Source organism: Lycorma delicatula, chromosome 7, assembly GCF_047948215.1.
Source record: "Lycorma delicatula isolate Av1 chromosome 7, ASM4794821v1, whole genome shotgun sequence".
Lineage (NCBI taxonomy): Eukaryota > Metazoa > Arthropoda > Insecta > Hemiptera > Fulgoridae > Lycorma > Lycorma delicatula.
The window spans coordinates 17,118,783-17,143,573 of record NC_134461.1 but is presented as its reverse complement, the minus strand read 5'-3'; the positions used below and the strand labels follow the sequence as shown (position 1 = coordinate 17,143,573).

The following is a 24,791-nucleotide window of genomic DNA, read 5'->3' as shown; positions in this document are numbered from 1 at the left end:
TAATATCTCAGTCTTTCATCTAGAGGTTCCATGTTCAGTTTTCATATACTGCAAAATGTTCATTTCATATTCTCATGACACAAGCTCAAAGTTTGTGTGGTTAATAAAAAAAAAAAAAAAAGAAAAAAGTATCCTTTGGATACAAAAGGATGTAGTAATTATGAGAACAGATAGAACAAGCTAGCAAGAACAATACTGTATGATATCATCAAACAAGTCAAATGGCTGACTTAAATTTAACGTAGTTCAAATTCATCTTGGGATTTGTGTATTATGTAAAATTTGCATGTTGGAGTTAATTTATTCGTATGAGTTTGAACTGTTTATGTCCTATCTCCGTCGCGCGCACACACGCACACAGACACAAAGAGAGAGTGAGAGAGTGTGAGGCGGTGAGGGAGGGAGTAGTGGAGGAAGCAAGAGAAATAGAGTGAAAGGGACTCATAAACCATAACATCCCAATTTAAACCTATACCAAATTAAAAAAATTCACTAAATAAATAAATATATTACTGTATTTGATTGCATACTAAAATCATTTTAGTAGACGTACTAAAATCATTTTAGTACCTTTTACGAGAAGTACTATTAAAATTTCATAAATAGCTCCACAAAAAAAGGACTGCATAATTACCTTAAAAAAAGTCCTTTGGAAAAACAACAACAATCTACTCAGAAAAAATGCCATTTATCATTTTTAATAACTTTTAAGTTTAAGTTTGAAACATTTTATTAAGTTGTTCAACAAGATTAAATCTCAGTATTAAAAAAATGCAATAAGAGAAGGACTGCAATTTTATCACCTTTTAATTTTTTACATTTTATATTTTTCACTATGATACATGTCATGAAGACCATAGGTTTAAGAAAAAGGACATTTTTTTAATGGCATTGGGATGGACCCTTACTCTTACATATTTCCCTTAATACAGTTCCTATTATGAATATTACAGCATGTTATTACATATTAAACAAAACAGCTGCAACAGGTTTTATAAAAATGTTAATTTTATGTTTAAATATCTACTTCATCAAGTATATATAGTTATACAGGTAAGGCTCCCTTACGGAGTCTTATTTCGAAGATATTAGAAGCTGGTACCAAAGGACTCATGGCTTGCTGGGTTACTCTTTAACGCAGTTCCTGGCAGGCCATGGAGGCTATAGAGCTTATTTATTCAGATTCTGTCTGGGCCTCTCAGACCTTTGTCCCACGTGCACTGAGGAGGTGACCCCTTTACATGTTTATTTTAGTTGTACATGATTTGAGAATGAATGCCAACAGAGATTTGAGAATGAATGCCAACAGATGCTGGAACCTCGGGCACAAAGGTCATGTTTAATCCAGAAGATACTCAGAGATTTATGATGAGAGGACCCCTAGAATGGAAGGCTATAGAGGACTACGTTAAGCAAGTGAATGACAGATTACATGCCTCGGAGGAAGCTCGACAGGAAATCCAAAGCCAGAGGGTGCCGGACTGGACAGGTCCGCAGCTGAGCGCTTAGAGGGGCCCCCAAGCATGTGGGGGTCATCTTTGCGCAATGAGGTTGCGAGCAGTCTACATACTGGCATCTGATGGGCTGTATACTTCCCTTATCAGAGGTAATGCTCCAAGAGTGGTTCCAGAAAGAGGAAGGGGGGAAAAAAGCTCTCTTGACAGTATATAAAAAATCAAAATGAAATCTCCAATCGCCAATTTCAATGGGAGAATGATATCATCTCTGTATTTCATCTTTCACAAGTTTCATACTTTATAATTCCTCTTGTGGTAAATTATTGTGTAAAAAATACTTAATCCAGCTGTTTAGCTTTCAAGTATGGCCAAAACAAATTGACAATAACAAGAGAAAATTAACCAATTTTTCTCTCAGAGCCTCTCAAATAATGAAGTTTCAATAAATATATATATGATTTTTTTACATTTATAAATATATATTTTTTATTTTAGAAATATATATATATATATATATATATATATATATATAATTTCTAAAAATGGATGGGAAATATAACAGTAGGTATAAAAACTCTAAGAAAAAAAAATTACAATCAATCATGAGATTTTTACAAAAATTAATCTTTGAATTGTAATAAAAGAGTAAGTATTTTTTTTTGTAAATATCATGTAACCATAATACTAATAATAAAGTGACTGAAATAGATCTGCAAAATTTCTTACATAATACACTTATTGGCTTGGTGCCAGAGTACTGATTATCAAATTCAGATTTAAAAAATATACAATTAAAACTTTTACAGAATATTCTATCTCGTAAGAAAATAATTTTTAATGTGATAAAAACATTAAAAATAATTTTTTTTTATACAATAAATTTATTTATAGATTTATTTTTAACTACAAAAAAAAAAATTTTTTTACCAAACAGTATTATTTATAAATTTGGAACGATGCAATTAATTTTAATTTTTTCAATAAATTTTCCAACAATGCAATTAACTTTTTAAAGATAAAAGTTGTTATCTAATCTAATAATATGTATGACTGGCTAAAAACATAAGGTGTCACTAAAGTTCACAAGTCAAATAAGTTCACGGTTCTACTTTTTCTTCATTGTTTATATGAAATACCAAAAAAAATGTTATATCTTGTTACAGTAAATACGACATTAAAATAGTACTAAAAATCATTACTGTATTAAGTACTGAAATTCAAAAGGGTGCAATTCTACTTGGCACTTAATATTTAGAACTTAAATTGGGAGGTAATAGAAAAAAGGTTTTGCTCACATTTTTATATAGCTCTTCAAAATAAAATCTTTCTTACTTTTAAATGGGAAAACTTGCAAAACCCGCTATTTATGAATTAATTGTAAGACATGATTTTGTTTTCAAAAATCATGTCTTATAAAAAAGGGTGTAGCAATATAAAAAATAAACTAAACTTTTGTTGAACCTTTTGGATAAGATTGAAATAAAATTTTGATATATTACAATAAACAATAAAAATAAGTTTTCAAGTATTTATTATACCTAAATTTGAAGCTATATTCCACTTGAGCAATGTGGAACACATTGTGCAGTGGGAAGAGCTCACTTACTACATGTTACCTACATCTGACAAAGGATGAACTTGTAAATTTTTCAGTACTGGAATATTTAATTTTGTATTCTATTTTGCAGACTGCAAGAATATGGATCAAACCACAAGTGGCTGGTTAAATGTCAGTATTAAGAAAGACAAAAATTCATTTCAGTGCTTGCATTGACAAGAGACAAAACTTATCTTTTACATGTCAAATGTTTAACTTTTTTTCATACATTAGATTTTTGGTAACTTATTTTATTACAGTTTGTCTTGATCACTTATATGGCCCTCTATGAAGTGGATACACATCTAAATCAAGCATGAGATACTAAGAAGGAGGTCTGCAAAAACAAACAAATGATGAATGTTCTATGCTTTTGATACAGATGCTGTTAAAGCCACAGTCGGTAAGAATCCAACACCAATGGAAGGCACATAATCAACCACTGGTTTAAATAAACACAGTCACAGCAACAGTTTGTCTCTCTTTTTCTCTTTAGTTTCTGTAACCACCATAAGATATTACTACAGAGGATGAATGAGGATGATATGTATGAATGTAAATGAAGTGTAGTCTTGTACAGTCTAAGGTTGACCATTCCTGAGATGTGTATGTGTTAATTGAAACCCAACCACCAAAGAACACCGGTATCCACAATCTAGTAATCAAATAATATAAAACAAATTGCCTTTACTAGGATTTGCCTTAAAACTCTTGACTTCTAAATCAGCTGATTTGCAATGATGAGATTAACCACTAGACCAACCCATGGGTTAGTCACAGTTTGTCTCTTTTTTCTGTTTAGCCAAAAAAAAGAGAGTAAGGTATTATTTCAGAGGATGAATGAGGATGATATGTATGAATGTAAATGAAATGTATCTTGTACAGTCTCAGGTTGATCTTTCCTGAGATGTGTAGTTAATTGAAACTCAACCACCAAAGAACAATGGTATCCACAATCTAGTACTCAAATCCGTATAAAAGTAACTGCCTGAACTAGGATTTGAATTTTAGAACTCTTGACTTTGAAATCAGTTGATTTGCGATGATGAGTTAACCACTAGACCAGCAAAGTGGGCTAGTTACAGTTTATCTATAGATATCCAAAAGCAAGAACATTTTTGTGCAATCTGATGTTTATAATTTAGGTTATATTTTTTATATTAACATAAAACCTAGGGTATACTTAAGTTAAAACAAATATTATGTGAAAGGACAATTTTTTTATTTTTCTCAAAAGCAGTTGTGGAATGGCATTACAGAGCATTCTAGCACCAGTACACTCTGATGCCAAACAGTTAGTTTATATATTCTTGCTACATCCAATTTCACAATGTTTGACATCAGTCAAACAGGTTGAGTACATCTTCAAACAAAGAAATGATGAATATTTAGGTGTTCCATAACATTATGAATAAATATTTCCCAACACCACACTGAAGCAAAACAAACTAAATTATCCTTGTCATTTTATACAAAAAGAAAGAAGCACCATAATTTTAATATTAATGAACTTACAAATACACAATGTTACACTAAATACACAAATTATTCAACCACATTTAGAAGCACATCTTCCAAGCTAGAAATAAAAACCTGTCATATAAAACATAAGTTTCTGAAGCTTAAATAACAACACTGACTGAATGGCATTAAGATGTGAATTTTAAAAACTGAATACTTAATAAATTTGGTTGATTGTTTAAAAACTAATGTAGTTTTAAACAGTTCTCACTGCCAAACGCCAAAGATGAAAAAAACATTTTTTTAATTATGATCTCAATGTTAAATATGCACTGTGGGATTGGGTTTTGAATATTTTAAACAGAAAAATAATCTTTCTTCATAAGAAAACAATTTATATCTGGTTGACAAAGTGAGGTATGATTGACATTATTACTTCATTCAATTTGACAAGGGATTTCAACTCTAACAATTTTAAATCTCTCATCTATGTTTACATCTCTTATCATGAGTATCTTCTTATATCTCTCATTTACATTTACACATCGACTAACGACTTTTGAAAATAAGAATAAATTTCTGAAAAAGCTTGGAAAAAATAAGAACAAATCACACAACATTCTTTAGAGCTTAAGTTTAGGTACAGAAAACATGAAGGTTAGGTTTAAAATGATCAATGCCTATATCAATAAACAGTAACTAAAATCAAAACAATCCATGGATAACTATTTTAAATATATTATTAATCCAACATGCATTTTCTTAACACTCAGTTTAATAAAGAAACCTTTCATAAAATTAAGTAAAAAATTTGTTTCAGCTTAATAAAATATAATTTACTTTTTATGATGTACCATTTTGTACAGTTAAATAAGTAATAAAATGAATGACATAATCCTGTTAATATTATAGGCAATATTGTATAACATTTCAATTTAAATTGGCATGATCATATGCAATATTAAAAGTTCTAAAGGTTAAATCAAACATATAACATAATTAATAATCAGAAGAATAATAATTTATATCATACTGTATTGTATTTACAACTTCATATCAAATAAATGATATGGCAAATAAAAAAATTAAAATTAAATGACAGCAGTAAAGGAAATTAGGCCAGTTTTAAATCAAAATCCACTTTCACTGAAAATACTCCAGTTTTAAACGAGAACCACAAGCATTTAATAGTACACTTTACTTATCCAGGCTCCACAAATCACTAACTCCATTTATAACGACTTCAAATTTTACATCTTTTAAGTTTTAATTTAAACATTATTAGGTTTAATTACAATACAATAAAATATTAAAGAAAAAATACAGAAATAATTATCAAAATTAATTTTTAAAGTCAATATTGAGATTCAATCCATCATAGGCCTACGAAATAATGAAATATTTTCTGAAGGGCCAGTTATAATAAAAACTTTTCAAAAGATGTGACTGTAGTATCATAAAAATATAATTTTTTGGTTCTATATACACACAAATACTCCTGTTCAATTAATTCCCTAAATTATACTAATACAATATTACTGCAGTAAAAAGGTATGTGTATTGTAAAATAATACAGTTCATGAAATCAAGGATAATTGTAATTAATCTTATCAGATGAAGTTAGGTTACTGAGGCAATAAAAATAATTTCATAATTCCTAATAATGAAAAAAAAGCAAAAAATAACTTTATTAAAACAAAAAAAAATCTACATTTAAATAATGGCATAAATTACAAGTAATACAAATAAAAATACCTGCCTTATCATCACTTCCTAAAAGTAAAGAGTCTGGTATTTCGTTTACCATTATAAATATGTTTTAATATTTTAACGTAGTAAAGAGTATTAGAACTGTTTAAACATATACACGATCTTCTTAATAACCTTCAAATGCTCACACAGTACAAAAAGTACACCCAAACACACACGTATTCTTTGGCTCAAAACAGGTAAGGTCAGGGTTCAGTTGTATTTATAACCTATTTGTTCAAGCACTATCACGATGATCTACTTGCTTATCCACTGATAATCTCATCTCGAGGGCATACATATAGAGTATTAAAATGGCATACTACAATAGCTACGGGTAAGATTTATTTAGTTCAAGCAATATAACCGATTAAATTTTCTTCTGCTGGAATGAGTACAGTAGAAAATGATTAAATTCCAAAATATTATTTTTATAGTTAAATTACAGAACCAAACTTACATGAGCTATGTGAGTTGAACCCATAGTTTCAGATGTATTCACCCTTAAAAAAATGTTCACTTAAATGGTTTACTTTATTTTGGAAAGGATTTCTGACGACGCAAGGGCGAAATATACCCACAACAAATCGAAAGCCGACAGTAAGGTCGTCGGCATACGCATACACAGTACGGCTGACCCTACTACCCGCGTACTTCAAAAATTCAAAATTTTCACTCACATGAAAGCAAGAGTTTAAGTTTTGCAATGACTATCGCTTGAAAGTTGAATTTTTTAAATTTTATTAAGTAAATTTTCAAGAGACAAGTGCTGAGTGTGACGTTGGACGGGACTTTTTAAAGGATTATTCAAAATAGTTTTTTTTTAGAGAACCTGTGTGTCCTAAAGATCTCCTTTCATTTGAATTTTGTCAAAAAAATCACTTAAGAGTAAATTATAGAACACATTTCTGGGAAAAGAACATCCAATATAATTTTTAATACAATTTTCAATTCTAAGTGATTCTAGGCTCAGATCTAGGTATGGGCAAACTGGGCATTTTCCCAGATTTGGGGGAGGGAGCAAAAATAGTTTTAAAGAAAAAATAATCCTTATAAAAACAAATAAAAAATTATGAAACATGAAAGAGTTGTACTTTTTTAATACACTGCAGGTACTTAAGAAGTTAGGCTACCCTTCAATGTATTAAATGGAAGCTTGTGGGGGCGGCACACATTCTGAGAGCTTTAATAGAATACCTGAAATGAGTAATAATGGAGGGCTTAAACATGTCTTTGTCGGCAAACATTGATGCTTTCAACTGCAATTCCACAAATATATTTTTTGGCATGCACTTAGTTCGTTTTGGGAAAAACAGTTTATTTTTTACGACTGACTGAAAATGCAATTTGAAATAAGTACATTCAGATAATTACAGCAAACGCCATTGTTTATTTTGATGATTTACAAATATGAATTATGATTCAAAGAACTTAGAGATTTTGTAGAGTGAGGAGAAAAGTTTTTAATCTTCAATTCAGTTAAAAAGTTCTTTTTTATTATTATTAATTGTACATTTTTTAAGAACAATTTACTTTCTTTCATGTTTTAATTATGTGTATTGTCTATTGTACTTTTTTGAAATTAAAATTTTAAATATGTGTTTTTATATTTTTTGGTTTTTTACTTTTTAAAAATACCTACAAAAATTATATTTCAAAATAATATGTAAAGGGCAGCAGAAATAATTTTTCCCCAGGGCAGCGAAAAAGTTGGATCAGGATCTGCTAACTATATATAATCTCATTATTTTAAAAACAGAATCTTAGATATTTCAAGTAATTTTATGAGCAGAGCAGAGACAGATCCCTTGCATGTATCCAAGTCTTCTCAATAAGGAAATTGAGAAAAAGGCACTACAATTAATTTTAAGAATAGCAGACCTTACTCATCTGAATAATGCTTAAATAAACTAATTCAAAATTATTTAAGAAAAATTTATAAAATCATGTATTTCTGAGACTCTGATTCAAAATGATATTTCTCCACACTCATTCAACAAGATATATACACTTAATATGATGTAAATATTACAATATAAATTATTTGCACAATATTACTGTTCACAATGAGTTTGCAAAAACAATAAAATGTTCTCATTATGACTGTCAATTACATTATTTTTTTTACCTTACTATTACAAATCTCTGAATTAGAATAAAAATATATCCCTCTTTAAATCTTTTTTGAAAATAAAAAACTGTTAAAGGAATTAGACCATAATTTATAAGAAGCAGCCACAGAATAACTTTCAGATAAATTGATAATCAATAAAACTACAAATATATTTCACTCAATGGCTAAAAATATTTGTTTAAAAAAATCTTTTGGGTCTATTTTAACAGCTGTGGTAAAACAATATTTAACCAGAAATGCAGACATTAAAACATTGTTCAGTTAACTAGAATAATATTTAAAATGATACATAATTTCCAAATGTATTGACCTTTTTGATTACAAACCATTTCAGAAATATTGGAATTACCTTTATGGAAACAAAACATACCTAGAGAAATTGATTCTAGATACAAAGTAATACACACATGTGTTTAATTGTTTGTTATATAACTTTTTTTTCAGATAGTAATTTGTTTCTGTTTTTCATTGTCCCATACAATTATCTCAGGTTTGTAGTTTAAATTTTTCTAAACTTTTGAGAAAAAATCCAAAGGTAAGTAGACAAAGTTTTTAGTTTAGGTGTGTGTGTGTGTGTGTGTGCATGCACACACACACACACACACACACACACACACACACACTACTTTTAAAGTTTAAAAAATATTAAATACATTACATTTTTAATATTAAATTTATGTAGATCCTTTATTTGTAGATAATAAAAATTTATTAATTGATATTAAAATAAAATTTATCTATTTTCCAATAGTGTCAAATATATATCATTTTACTGTTGATTCAATAAAACTATTGGAGGTTTGACATGTGGTAATCAAACACTTATTTTAAAGTAACATCCTGAAGCTGCACAATTTCATCTATAAACATCTGTTTTCACTGAAAGGTGTTTAAAGTCCCTTTTTAGGAATTTTTATATGTATATTAATTTTTTGTAGACACAGGTCACTACAACAAAAGAAACAAATTTTGTAAAAGTAGAAATATATTTTTAATGCTGTATCTATCATAATTGATAAATAATGTTTACTCTTACTTTCAAACACTCAGACATTAATATAAATAGTTCAAAATTGTTAACATCATCATGGTACATGAAAGCATTCAATACACAATCTTAACTGCTAGAATGATGCTTTGTTTCAGAAAAATTTTGATCATCTGTAAATGTGATTTATATTTGATCAATTGTAAAAAAAAACCAGTGATAATTTAAATTAAATTTTATAGTCAAATATGAATGCAAGTAAGCTTTCTTGGCCTCATCAAAAAAACAAAACACTATCAAAATGTGTAGAAGCTATCAGTCATGGATCCTGTCATCACACATCAAACCACCCAAAATAAAATGTCTGATTTAGAAGTATGATCCAACACAGACTTAACACACTCATGTCACTTGATGACCATGGTCGTAGAAAATATCTAGCAAAAAAGACAATATCACAAAAATAAATATTATAATCCATTCATTGTAACATTTCTCCACAAAAAAAATTAAAATAAAAAGAATACCAGAAGCATACTATCAACATATATAAACAGATTTAGAGACATAGCTCACAAATTAAATCTGGGCACAGTAACATTCAGATAATAAACAAAAATCACTCATTATACACAGAACACAATCATCAAACAAAATATACTTAAGAGTATATAATCTGAACTTTTATGTCTACCTCATTCTACACTGCTCAAAACAGAGTGCAGCGTCAGGTAAAGATTTAATTAAAAAGACTTAAAAGCAATAGCAAACAAAGAGTAACATTTGCCAACCATCTCATAAACACAAATTCACAAACATTCATATCAATCATGATATCTACACATAGAAAAGGACCGCATCTAAACACACTTGAGTGTTATGAAATAAATAAACATTCAAATAATGCCTAACAGAAATGTACTACAAGAACATGCTTCATTTATTGCATGAACAGATGTTATCCAATTTAACACAAATTCCAAACGCATTTCAAATCAAACCATGTTTGGCTAATTCAAATTAAAAAAAAAACCGCCAGCAGTAACATCAGTCTACGCTAAGGTGGAATAAGAAGGTGTCGGCCTTTCATCTGGAGGTCCTGGGTTCGAATCCCGGTCAGGCATGGCATTTTCACACACGCTACAAATCATTCATCTCAACCTCTGAAGCAATACCTACCGGCGGTCCTGGAGGTTAAAAGAAAAAAAAGTGTAACAGCAGCACCATTCACTGCAAGTATTTGCACATTTTCAGTTAGAAAGATTTTATTATAAGATTTAGGTTTATTTATTTTCGTAAATGTTTACATTTTAAAACTATTATATTCGCATCACGGACTAGAACATAACATATTATTTGAATAATTAATTACAGTTGGAACGAAAAAATTAAATAATAAAGTTGCCACCTGAAAGCGAACTGGTTTGTTCTATATTTCCCACATTTATTTTGAACACCAGAAATAGAAAACTAGTTGAGAATTAAATTAAGACGTTAAGTACGGCAACGCTGTCTGTTATAGCTTAACGAAAGATAAATTCACGTGGTGGTCGCACTGGTGGTCGTTTGCTTTCTAGGTTATGTTTTACTTAAAAAGATGGTTGTGTTTGTTTAATAGAAGTGAATTTTATACCACAAGATTTGCATGTATGCGATGTAATATTTTTTTACAACTATGACTCAAACATCCGATGATGTGTTACTTCTTAATGTTACAACTTCTTCAAAGAAAAAAGTAAGTTCCATATACATTTTACGTAGATACATTTTTTCATAACTATTTGCACACATATTTCGCATTTTTAAAGCAGGTTTGTAAACGTTAAAGTAGATAGAGTAGGTACGGTTTTAGTTAGAGTAGTAAGTTGTGTACAAAAATTCTCAAATCTCTTTCTAGTTCTTCGTTTAATATTGGATTTTGATTGTTATTTTTATTTGTGCTATGTTAAAAAAACAAGCACCCACATCCATAAAACACGTCTTGTACCACAGTTAAATTACTAAAGTCTACCTGTGTTGTAACAAATATTATATGAGCATAACTACTTGATAATGTTATGCTTTAAAGTAGTTAATAATTTTTTTAATTTAAAGAAAACTTTTTAAGCATGTTGAAATGTGTCTTTATGTGTGTGCTATGTGTAAAATTTGCAGATTATGATTAATATGTTTATATGTGCCCTGTTTCTATAAGATGATCTGCAAAAAATCTCTTATTGCACTTATTGTATATTTATTCTTTGTGCCCATTGGTTGGTTATTGTATGGTATACTTGTCAATATAGTGTTTTGTGTAATCACTGAAGCATATACATTCTAGGGCCATCTTTAGCATTAATTATTCTATTAATATGTCATTTGTATTTTTTATGGTTTAAATATATACACAAGTACTATCTTTGTGAAAATGTTGGTAGGTTTACTGTGTTGCTTCAAAATGACAAAATACACCAAAAACTGTAGGTGAAATTTTTTTTTGTGCATTCATGTACCTGCCATGTATGCCAGGTGATTCTAAATTACTTTACAAAGCAGTGAATAATGTTGTTATCTTTGTTTACCTCAACAACATTAAGTCATATATGTAAATATTAAACTTTAGTCTTATATGACATTACAAATTATTGTAGGCCTGTTTAATCACATAAGAGTATTTATTGTGTCCTTAAATAATATGTAATCATATTTTTTAAATAGTCCATAATATTTCTAAAGGTTTATTGGTTTGATAAATAACTAAGCAACATAGTAAATGAAATTAATTTGTTCGTCACTAACCAATAATAATGCTATTTAAAATGAATGATAAAACATCATTTATTTGTGATAATGACAAATTGGCACAAATTAAGACTATAGAATTGATAAAAAATAAAATACATGTGCTGATTTACTGGAGATAGCAGACAGCAGGTGCATACTTATATAGCTAACACTGTTGGATTTCTATGGGAGTTTAAAAAATAATTATTAGTATTAAATTGATTGTAGTTGACATTTTCTAATTATTAAATCAATTGTTATAAAGTATCAGTAGGACATAATGTTTAGAATCAGTCTTTTTAACTTTTCTACAAAATAATTTTAGGGTCAATGCATTTCAAGTGCCCCAAAAAAAACAAGCTGGTTGCTTGACCAATACAAAATAAATTGAAACTTACCCACTTATTTCCTACATGTTTCAGAACCTTAAAACTATTTTTTTTAATTTTTAATTTAAGTAGTTTAACTACGGTGGCCATTTTTGTTACAGTGCACACACTTATTTTTGTGATTGTAAGGGTTTTAAAAAAAAAATCATAACTAAAAAAACTTGGTCCTGGAAGGATGAAACAAAAAGCAATTTAATCATATTTTCTCAAGGTTGGTCCAGTGGTTTATTTACGTATCTCTCTTCTTTCTATGAGAAAATTACCAATAAATTTCACTTTTGGTAATTTTTTTCAAGAGGCAGGGACGGCATACACAGTTTGAATTATTTTTTTATATGTAGGTATATGTTAGTAGTTTTACCATAAGTAAAGTTTCTTGTGTATTGTTCTATTAAAAAAGTTATAAATCATGAAAAACCTGTTAAAAGTGATACCATTTTAACTCGCTAAATAAGTGCTCCAAGGGGATTTCTTGTCTTCTTTGCACTTTAATTTTTTTATATTTAGCCCCTATATTTTTGAAGTTGATGTTTTCTATATTTTTAAACTATTTTTTTTTTTTTAATTATTAAAGTTGTTTGTAATTTAATGATAACTTAACCAATATCAGTAACCTAATACAATTTTGATTAAAAAATGCTTGGTAAAATTTACCCAAACAGATTTCAATGAATAGCTGCATCTTTTTTCAAGAATTCATTTTTATTTTTATATTGGTTTATTTTTGTACACTATCGAAGAAAAACAAATTTTAGCAAAATTTTAATTTTGCAATGAAATAGCCTGTTTTTGTAGCAATGAAAGTTTATTATTGAGTGTGGTTAGCTGTGGTATCTCTTCTGATAATTCTCTTGAAATTGTGTGAGAATGACCTGTCACTGTAGTTCGTTTATGGAGATGATACACCCAAAATGCTACAAGCAGCATCTAATTGTTCAATATTGTGATGTGGGGCAATGTATTACTCTCGGTCTTCACATTCATATAGTTCTTTATTATTCTGAGAAAAAATACTTTTGAAACTGTTAACACATAGTGACTTTCTAGGAACTAAATTTAAATTTGGAAAAATTTATTCTTCAAGAGCTTGCTCTAATGTTATTTGTCTTAAGTTTTTTTTAACTGTTTCTTTATGAGGTCTGAAAGGGTCACAACAGAACTATCCGTACAGGTGACTGAATTTTGACAAAAACTTTTTTTCATGACATTTACAAATACTAGTGATGTGATATCTGAATTAACACTTAATACAAAAGTGATTGGTTTTCATCACTAAATTCATAAATTTTAATGAGTTCTTTTGACATTTTACCATACATTTTTTTATGACATTCTTCATTCACATAAATTCCAAAAAAATATAAAATATTAGTTTAAAAAAAAAATAATGATCATATTATTGTTTCATTTCCACACCACCCAAGAGGTAGCAACCGCGGCGCATTGAGATTTTTTTTAGAGTGATATCTCTCCCCAGTAGGTCTACAAAACACTCATCTACAAAAAAAAAAAAACATCTTCATGATATGTCTTTACAAGACCGCGATACGATAAACATCAAACGCAGATGATGGATTCCGATAAACCAGCACAACAGATCTATCTGAAAAAAAAACCGTTAACTTTCATGTATGTATGCGAAATAATTGCAAGTTTACCAGTATCCATCATCTACGTTTGATGTTTATCGCATCATGGTCTTGTAAAGAAATACCATGAAGTAACATGAAAAAAAATGTTTCACATACATAAGTTGTGTAAAATATTTAAACACTCTCCTCACCATTTGAAACATAATCCGATAGTAGATAAATCTATTACCAGATCATGTCGCGGGCCTTGGAACCACTGCATTCAATAAACGTAACTAAATATCGTTTTCTTTCTTGTTTTCTTTAAAAGAAAAAATTAAAAAAAAAAACAATAGTTAGTTTTTTTATTTTTATTGAATGGGGTTTAAAGTGTTTTTTGTTTTGTGTTTGAGTGTAATTTTTTGTTGTTCGTGTAATGTGTTGTAGTCTTTTTTTTTTTTTAAAAATCGGTTAAATCAAAAAATTCGTTTTGATGAATGACGGTTTTCTTCGTCGTCTTTTTCTTTGAGTTTCGTAGTCTTGTATAAAATAAAATAAAGAGAAGCGATATGACGTCCTCTCATATATCGATTGGTTTTAACGTAATCGAATTCTGAATTTTCATCCGTGTCGTACGAAACCATCAGCGGATGGGTATCATCATCACCACCACACCTGTCACACTGACCGGCAGAACAATCTACTTCATCGTGCGTCTTGAAGAAAAGTCCTCCGTCCGTCGCAACATTAGCGGCTACTCTTCGTTTTTCGTACGCGACAAAAATGTTTACAGCGAGTACGTTGTTTTTGCGATGCGACGTATTGAGATCTTTTAACACCGACGCGGACAACTTCATATTTGACGATTGATTTAATTTGAACGCCTTTACGTTCCCGTCGTCACCGTAGAATCCGGAAAATAGTACCTCTTTACTGTCAATAAGCCCGATAGCTTTATCACCGCATTCAAATTCGCAATAATACTTTTGTTCGTATGCGAAATCATCATTGAAAATTATCTTCACGGTTAAGTTATCACAGTTTTTGTCGAAATCGTGTTCAGATAAATCGACAATGTATGCAAAACTGTGTTTTAATTTAAAAGACAGGCGTCAGACGTTGGTTACCGACACGTACGCTTATATCTTCTTCACTAACCGGAATCATGATGATGTTTACACCTGGAGCGCTCCTCCTCAGAAGAAGAATAAACTAATTCGGAATGCAAAGTTGGCGGGAGTTTATAGATTCTCCCTACGGATCGCAGAACCTGGACAGTGTCCCTTGCAGCTGGATGATTCTATCGGGCGTGTTTTTAAAGGTTTTTATTTTAGGTGACGGGTCTAATTTTTCAATTTTTGTCTTATTTAATATTTTGTGTTTTTAAGAACGGATTTAATTGCATTCCAATCCGTTGTTAAACCAGCATTATCGAACCCATTTTATGGCCCGACCGCGGAAGGCTAGGCTTATGAAACCTGTCCTCCCGACGTAATTCCCCTTCAGACCGTCCACTGAAGTCCTTTCGGTGCTAACGCTTCATAGGCTAGCAGAAATACGCCAGAACGGGGCACTAACTGTATGGAGGGAGCAATGCGCCCCCTTCTCCGGAGGAGTCACAATTGCTGATTTAAGTTAATTTAAATGTAAGTTTTAAAAGGAGAGGTTGAGTAGAAGCTCTTCATCCACTTCTGTGATGGCTGCTTTTCGGGACGCATCTCTGCTCGGCTCTTTTCCGGACTCCTGTCGGTGATGTTGGGTCGAGTAGAGGGTCTTCCTTCTTCTTCATCTTCTTCCTCTTCTTCCGATGACCTCTTCATTCTTCTTTGGCCTACACCTTCCGAGAATTGGCAGTAACCGAAGTTACATACCATTAACCTTAGTGTTGCCGTGGCCCCGAAGGGCTGAACGGGGGAAAGTGCAGGTTTCTTCTTTCTTCCATGCTGTCAGTGGCTGCTGGGCAGGTGGCTGCTGGGCTGATGGCTGCTGGGCTGATGGCTGCTGGGCTCGTTCCCTCATTCTTCTTTCTTGAAAGGAAAGGGAATAGGGAACTTACAAATTTAGTGATACCTATTCGCGATCGCAGTTTTAGGCGGGGATCGCCTTTTTAGAAGAAGTAAATAGAAGTTCTTTACGCTACATAATATTAATCTCCAGACACACGTGGGTCCGGGAAGGGTTTGGGGGGGGACCGCGTGGCCGCAGTAAAGAAACCATGTTTGTTTGTTGTGGTGGCTGCTGTGAGTATCTGTAACAAAAGAAACAGAACACACACACACGAAAAAAAAGAAAAAAAGGAATTTATATTTTCTTTCTATTTTGGGATGACGGGATTAAAGGAAGGGCGTTTCCCTCTCTATTTCGGCGAGTGCTTAGCCAAAGACCAAGACGGCACGACGAGTCGCTCCACACCCACGCCTCTCACGCTTTTGAAACAAGAGACACAAAACACACACACGAAAAAAAATTGCGTTTTTGCTCTTACCCTCAATATTGTTGTGGCAGAGTTCCACGTTTGCAGAGCGGAAGTTGTCTGAGAAAAAATACAAAAAAAAACTAACTTACCGCATTTTGTTGTCCTGAGACCGTATAACTCGGTGACTTGTACAGTTTACACTTTGAAAACCATCACTCGCGACCCGGAAACGTTTCTGACGCGTTTTTCCGTTTGTGGGGCTCATGCGATATGGAGGCCCCTAAGCCTGGTTTGTCGATTCTCGGCTCTCGCATCGCACCATCACGGTGGTTCGTCCAGTACGGCGTGAGTCCGCTTCCTTACAACTGTCGGGGTTGGATCCTCTCGGCAGATGTCCCGAAGATGGCTGTGTTCGGACACAGCCGCTCTCCTGAACAGTCTGCGCGCCTGCGCCACCCTCAACCTCGGACACGGATTGCAATCTCGCATCGGATCGGAGAGTGGCGTTCCTGACGAACCACGGAGCTCCAAATATCGTCCGCAACGCAATGTTTTGGACGGCCTCGATCTTCTTTTGAAGCGAGGAGCTCAACACTGCCCCCATGCCGGGTAAGCATATGTCAGAATCGGCAGTACGTACAGCCGAAAAATAAGTAACTTAGTTGCCAGTGGGTACGGGCTGACACTGTTCAGCACTGGGTATAATGAGGCTCTGGCGGCTTTAGCCCTCCGGGTCACATAACATGTTCGCCGAAGGTAAGCCGCCTGTCTAAGACCACCCGCAGGTACTTAACCGTTTTCTCAAAAGGGATTTTCTTCCCTGAGATTTCCAGCTGCCTGGCCGGTTTGCGTGTCTTGAATGTGAACAATGTGGCTGTGTAATTGAATGCACTCTAACCGTATTGAAACGATCAACGTCCACACGTATACTTGTAGCGTGCGGAAACGCCGCAGATGTAAATTTCGTTAAATGTCGCAACGATCTTACACGACGACGTGGAAAAATCTAACCATCCAAACCGATGCGGATATATCTACATCCATCGTTAAACTGTTAATGGAATTAAGTGTTAGTTCCCTTTTAAACTCCCTATACATACATTTACCATTGTCTTCGTCGGTTACATTTCCACACCACCCAGGAGGTAGTAACCGCGGCGCGTTGAGATTTTTTTTACATGAGTGAAATCTCTCCCCGATAGGCCTACTATAAAACACTCGAATATTTTTTTCTTTATGTAGTTTCTCTCACAAATGTTTGTACTTGATGTATTACAAACATTAAGCTAAGAGGGCAATGTCATTACGACATATTGTTCTTTCTTCTTGGAACAATAGACTCGAACGAAAGAGGAACGTTTTCCTTTATGCAGTTTCGACATCGCACCAAGTGTTGAGTCGAGTCAATCGTTTCGTTGCACCAACAATATTTGATGCGCATTTCGTCGAAACAGTAGTAGTAACTGTTTTTAGCCAGTTCGTCTTTGTTTTTAGCGTCTGTATGTTCAAAAGTACGCAGACTGGCTTCTCTCGCCAGATCCAACGACTTATTAGAGTACTTCAGCCACTGCATGTAGAAACAACCGGTATGCAACGCACATTTTCCACCCGCATGGAGGTTGTGGTACGGACAATTTACGATGTAATTATTTTTCGGTTTTGGTGCGTTTTCCGATATCTCACGTACGTCAGAATGAAATCGACGCAAGAATTCTGCTTTTTCCAGTGCTTTGGTGTTTATCGTACCGAATTGTGAACAAAACGCCTTCATGGTATCATCGCTGTATACTGCCTCACTGTAATCCCAACTGATTTTGTGAAAATTTCTCTCCAACCGTCCGACCATCCGTTTGTACTTAGACGGTAACTCAGACTTTGGTTACGGCGATCGAAAGTGAAGAAGCATATAGTATTCTTCTACGACAACAGCGAGTTCTTTGATTATAAACTCTACGTTTGCCGAGAAAGCCGTGATACTCGATAACTCCTTCCATGACGACTACTCACTTGCATATGAGGACCGACGTAAGTTCTTTAGACGTTTATTAAGGTGTAATTACAATTCTGGTGGGGATACACTACCCCCCACCTAACATAATCGCACCAAATATTTACTGCGTGCGATCGTATAAAGATTCGTATACGTCATCAAAGGAACAGTAAATACCGTGTTTGGCTAATTCGTCCTTATTTAACACCAACGGTGTTACGCACAACCTTTTGTCTTCTTGTTTTTCGTCGCTCCTCTTTGACGGTAACGTCTTCTTATTGTTATGTTTTTTCGTCCTTTTAATTTTAGTTTCTTCTTCCGTCAACGATCGTTCTTACGGCTTATTACGCGGTTTCTTTTTTTCTGTTCACCGCTGTCTTTTTGTCGACTTCGAAGATTTTTTCTCTTTTTTCTTATTAACAGTCATCATTAGATGACTGATCTACGATATCGTTATGTAACGCCTCTTCAGCGATCGGTAACAACTGCCGATCGTCTGATGAACTCGACACTCCTCCTCCCTCCATGAATAACTCTGAACTGTCGATCTGCGTCGTCTGTCGTAACCTTTTTTTCTATACCATTGTGGTATTGGAGGGGGTAACCCCCTCCACCTCTTCTTCATCCTCTTTTAGAAATCCATCATAGTCAGCATCATCATGTGTATGTAACGTTATGTTAGGTTATGAGATTTTGGTAGCGTTTACCTGTGGTAACACTGTTTTCTTCGCTGAAGGTAGTGATGCCGTTACTTTCACTATGGTTTTCTTCTTCTTCAGTGTGGTTTTGTCGATGTTTACCTTTGGTAATTCTGTTATCTTCGCTGAAGGTAACACTATTGCTTTTTCTGAAGGTGACGATGTAGTGATGTTGCTAACTACGTCAGGAAACACGTTTTTTGAAGATGATGGTGATACGTTAGCGTTGTAAAAAATAAACAACACCTCCACGGATGATGAATTACACCATACTAGCTGTGTTTACGCATTCCGTAAAGTTGCGTTATTTCCTATGAATTCAAAGCTAGGGTTGTGTCTTCTTTGTTACAGGCTTGGTAAATTTATTACTCTGTTATGTATTGGGCTTGTCATATTTGTATCTGTTTGTTTATCTTTGTTTTGTTTATCGTATCCGTTATCAAGTTTTGGCGTCAGTCAGACGGGCGAGTCTGTCATCTTAATAGTGACCGCGTGTTCTTTTCGTATTATTTATTGCTGCCCTCTTACACACCCTTTTTCTTTCGCTCCCATACTAATAATTGTACACATCTCTTGTTTTTTACATACACTCTCCTGTCCACTGCTTAGGCTTGGTTTCCCCCTCTTTTCATTCACGCCATTTTTTCGGCAGAGTAGATCAGACATTCACCATGTGCAGTCGACTGTGACTTTCCCTCTCAACCTTTGTGATAATTACTTTCATCGTATTCATACGCATAAACGTCGTGGGCCTTCTCTCTTGCTCTTCTCGTCAGCTTTTTGTGAATTTTGCAGATTTCTATGTTTCATCTAGCCTCGTTTCTTCGACAAGTTCATTTTCAAATCCAGTATTTATTTCATAATTTCTTTTAATTTTTTAAGGTTATGATTTAACATAAGTTCAGTTGTTTTTTTTCTAATTAAAATCCAATTTCTTTTGGCAAATACGAGCTATGTGTTCTTTTTTTTTGTTAACTTTACCCAACAAACGGTATGTTAACCGGCGATTGTGTAGAAAAAGTCACTCTACACCGTATCGGTTTCGTCGTTGTACAAGATTCATGCGAAAAGTCGTCCAGTAATAGTGTTACAATTATACCAACTGCAATACCTGTTTTAAATACACTCAATGTTATTAACCATTTCGTAAACCGTCGCCACGTTGCTAATATTTGATTTTTACCTTCTTTTCCCCGTCCATCTCCACCACCACCGCCTAATTGATTTTAAATACCTCCCGCATTACATAAGTTTTTCACTATTCCAGTGAGCGGAGTGTATGTAACGATGCTATCATGTATAATGAGACAGTAGGCGGTCGTGTTTGCCGGTATATTGTGTTTGGTATCGAAATCGATACGTACATCTACGGTTCCTGTTTTAAGCGATTCCTTCTGACGGGAACATTCGTTAACTATTAACGGTACACTGGTCTTGAAATCCGCCAAACTGTAAGCGAGACACTCGTCCTCCGGTTTGTTGTAATAACCGGACCGAAAACTGGCGAACATTTCTTACATCATATTCACATCTCCATGTAGATTGTCGTACGGATAGTACTTCAAATTCAAATACAGACGAACGTTTATCAAATCGCACATATCGAAGAGCGTCAATGATTTTGTAGCTTTATCCTTTCTGTCCGTCTGTAAACCGAATATCACATATCGTTTTCTCCGATTGCGCACATGTCTTTACCGTCCATGAATGTATGTTTGTTTGTGGTAAAGCTGGATATTCGTGGATCTGCCATGTACTAAAGGCTATCGCTAATGGTCTATCTCGTTCTACTACCTTCAACAAACGCAGTCGCATCGTATCGGCAACGTGAACATACGGAATCTTCCACGCTAACTTAGTCACTTTCAACTTCGAATCGAGCGCCTCTTTGGTCGACACTAGTGCGTTCACGTCGCTAGAGGATCTAAGCAAAACCAATTCTTGTTTGACGTTCAATATTATGTGTTTGTAGTCTTCGACGAAACCCATCAGCATATGCAGCGGAACGTAGAAACAAAATCTTCCAGTAGTTTCATCCAAATCGAACTTATCCGACGCTTTAAACTTCCACCCGATATTTTCCAATGTATTTTCTTCGCTTTTACGCAACGAAAGAATATTCTTTATCGTTGTCGTTATTCCTAACTTTTGTACGCGACACATCTCCGTGCCGTTTATCTCGTATCGTATCTTCTCGAAGAGAAACGGTATCGCGTTGTTTGTTAACCACGATTCCGTTGCCTTTTTATCGCCCGCTTTAGTAGTTAACGTCCCTTCGACCATCAAATAGCTTTTATGCGGTAACGTGTACAAATCTTGTTGGTGTATCGGTATCCGGATTTCATCATTGTTATAAGTCAACGAAGCGTACGGTAGATGGGTATGATATTTGTACTGTGTGATCGTGTTGTCCAACGAAACACTTTCACCGACGTCCAACATATTCGCTCCTATCGCTGCCATTACGGTTCACCAAAACTGTAAAACCAAGTTTTCGAAGAAACAACACTTTACGCGATGTTAACGCTTTTTTTTTTCACATCGACTGATCGGTTTGCGCGTCGTTTCGCTACTAGTACCACCGCTATTGTATATTAACCCCATTTATTGACTTTCCTTTTACTTCGTTTTCTTTTGTAAATGCAATCTCACCGTAATTGTTTCACCGCGGAAATTTATCAGTTTTCCGTCTTGATCGGTAAACTTTATAGCGATCTCGTCTAAGCTCTTCGTGTTCACCGGTAGATAGAATATATTCTTCGGCGATTCGATTATTTTGAAACCAGGTGGTACGCTTAGCGTGAATTCGTGCAATACGTGACCCTCTGATCCGTTCGTATAGGAGCCTCGTATAAGGTTGCATTCGACCCGTACGGTGTTCACGTTATTAATGGGGACGGCTTCGATGACTCGTGCCATATATTCGTCGTCAGATTAGTTTTCTCGAACCCCAACAGCGGTGCCAAACTATCTGTTGAAGTCAGATCGATCGCAGCACTGCATTTAAGTTCGCATTTTAACGTGTTGTTATTCGGACGCATAAGTAAATCTATTTTGCTTTTGTCTTAGTTCATCGCTCAAGCGTTTGACGATATCATCAACTTCGTACGATCCGGTCGCTAGTGCCAACTTAATCGGTTTTTGAGGTTTCTTTGGAAAAGCGTTAAGTGTGTTGTTGATTCCCTCTCGACATTCGGAATCGAGTTATGTGGTTAGGTTTATCAACGCCAATTCCCAGTCGCCATCGGACAAATCCAATGGTGGAAAGAATGTAGCGTGTAATAACGACGTATTTCCACTTATGCAGAACATGTTTACCTGTAGGCCGACGGACCACGAATGAAAAATTCAAGACATAAATGTCCACAGATTTAAGTCCACTGCAGCCGATTGGTTTAAGGCGTCAGTCAGTCGCGTCCCGCCGTGACTCGGTTCGATCCCTAGCCGACCTGGTTTTTTTTTCACTTTAAATATTATTTATTTATTTAATTCAAACCGACCGGTACACAAGAGCTGATCAATAGCGGTACCAACCTTTGAATTAATTATTATAAATAATATTCAAAGCGAACACATATTACCAAAGTTGGCACCCCGCAGAATTTCAAACATCCCGCTCAGGGAAAAAGGAAATTTTCACAGGGAAAAAGGGAAAAACCAACATGGCGGACGCGACACTAGCGCTCCCCGCGGTAGCGGAGGGCAAAACTGACGCCGTACCCCTATTTATACACTACTGATGAAATTTATATTCTGTAATGATGTGAATAGGTCGCTGACTAATGTCAGACTGACCAATCTGCAACTGCAAACCAAAGTAATGCAACAAGCATAAATGAGCATGTTGCAAAATGAATTTTTCTGACGACTTGAAATGACCAAGAAGCGCCTGTTATTACATGAACACTACAGCTGAATGGTTCAAACAAGTCTATTTCAACTATAGTAATAAGTATAAAAATATTATTACTGTGCTAAGAAGACAAGAAATCCCCTGGAGCGCTTATTTAGTGAGTCAAAATGGTATCACTTTTAACCGGTTTTTCATGGTTTTTTTATTAGTACAATACACAAGAAACTTTTTTATTTGCCATTAACATCTAAAAAAAAACTGCACGTTGAGCAAATTTGAGATTTTTAATTGCTATTTGCTTCATCCTTCCAGGACCAACAGATGATTTTTTTTGTAAACTTTCACAATCACAAAAATAGGTGGGTGCACCATAACAAAAATGGCTGCCATTTTTTTATAAGTAGAAAACAGTTAAAAAAAAGTAGTTTTAAGGTTCTGAGACATGTAGGAAACAAGTGGGTAAGTTTCATTTGTTTTTGAATTGGTCAAGCAACCAACCACCCTTGGGTGACTTCAAATGGATTGACCCTTTAACAAAAATCAGGTCGAGCCTCCACGAGTCACAAACCTGCATATATCCAGAACAAATAGAGAAATTTTTCCTGTGAACTGAATCCAAACAAAGTTCACAACTTCATTTATTGTCAAGTCGTACCCCACTATCACCTCTCTAGAGGGGTATAACATTTTAATTCAACAAATGATCAGTGCATCACTATTTTTGATTTTTATGATGTTTGGTATATAACTACCCACCTTGTAGAGGCCAAAAAATATTTTTTTTATATTTTTTAAAACTTTTCTTGAGTAGTAGAGACTATTTTCTAACTCACCAACAGGTAAATTCAGCCATTTTTGTTACTTTTTCCATGAGCTGTAGCATTCTTATTTTTCATTGTACAGAGGGTCAAAAAGGGCATTTTGAAAAGAGTATAGATAGAACTTAATCTTATTGTTCTCAAATTCATTTTGTTACATAACCAAATCTTGTAAAGTTTGCTGAAGTTATGTTTACAAATTGTTGTATTTTAGAATCTTTAAATTATGTTTTTTTTTAAGGTTGTGTACAATTCTTTTAAGTTACATAAGATACACCTTTTTTGAATATTTATTTTCTTCCCGTCAACTTGTCTTGCAGAGACACAATCCTTCTTGCGCGGCATTATTCGACTTTGCTCATCATTCTGGTTAAAATCTTGGACACATTTAATAACATTTTCATCAGTTACGTGACTGGGTTTCTTTTTGACAATTTATGGCAAAATTCTCGTTGTTTTAACTAATTGTTTGGATTGACTGGCTAAATACTGACTAAACACTAAACTCATTTTGAATGCTCCAGCTGCTTGGTAATAAACTTAAAATATTTTTTCCTCGGCTGATGTAACTGTTTTCATTTTATCCTTTATTTTAATGATTAATTCTTCATATTCCCTACATAAATTAGCATAATTTTGTGGTGTTAAACTGGTTTCTTCTGTAGAAATATTTAAATCAAAGAAATCACTTAATTTACTGGTAACTGGCTCGGCTACTTTTGTAACTTTATTTTTTGAAATGGTTCCTTTGCAGTGCTCGATAATTTTTGAACTTTAATGGAGGAAATACCAAAGTGCTGAACAAACTTTATTCACTGACTCTAGTATAACACATTAAGGCTAAAATATATCTTTACATTCTGGTTCGCTTTTTTATTTTGTTTAAGCATTTTGTTCACAGTGTTCT

General features: G+C 33.7%; 2 protein-coding genes across 4 annotated transcripts in view; one reads left to right on the top strand and one right to left on the bottom strand.

The window, feature by feature from the left end:
• UGP (UDP-glucose pyrophosphorylase) overlaps positions 1–6,875 on the bottom strand; it is a 150,388-nt gene extending 143,513 nt beyond the window's left edge. The window contains exon 1 of one of the 3 annotated variants that reach the window (XM_075371774.1): positions 6,725–6,875. In XM_075371774.1, coding sequence (XP_075227889.1) covers positions 6,725–6,748 — 24 coding nt within the window. In that variant the 5' untranslated portion in view covers positions 6,749–6,875. Of the gene's footprint in view, positions 1–6,270; positions 6,451–6,724 lie in introns of those variants that run through there. The other 2 variants (XM_075371773.1, XM_075371775.1) reach the window with 2 other exon arrangements.
• A 4,051-nt stretch (positions 6,876–10,926) lies between these two features.
• The window catches only part of LOC142327676 (ATP-dependent DNA helicase DDX31), a 172,425-nt gene continuing 158,560 nt past the window's right edge, over positions 10,927–24,791 (top strand). The window contains exon 1 of the mRNA XM_075370914.1: positions 10,927–11,121. Coding sequence (XP_075227029.1) covers positions 11,062–11,121 — 60 coding nt within the window. The 5' untranslated portion in view covers positions 10,927–11,061. The remainder of the gene's footprint in view (positions 11,122–24,791) is intronic.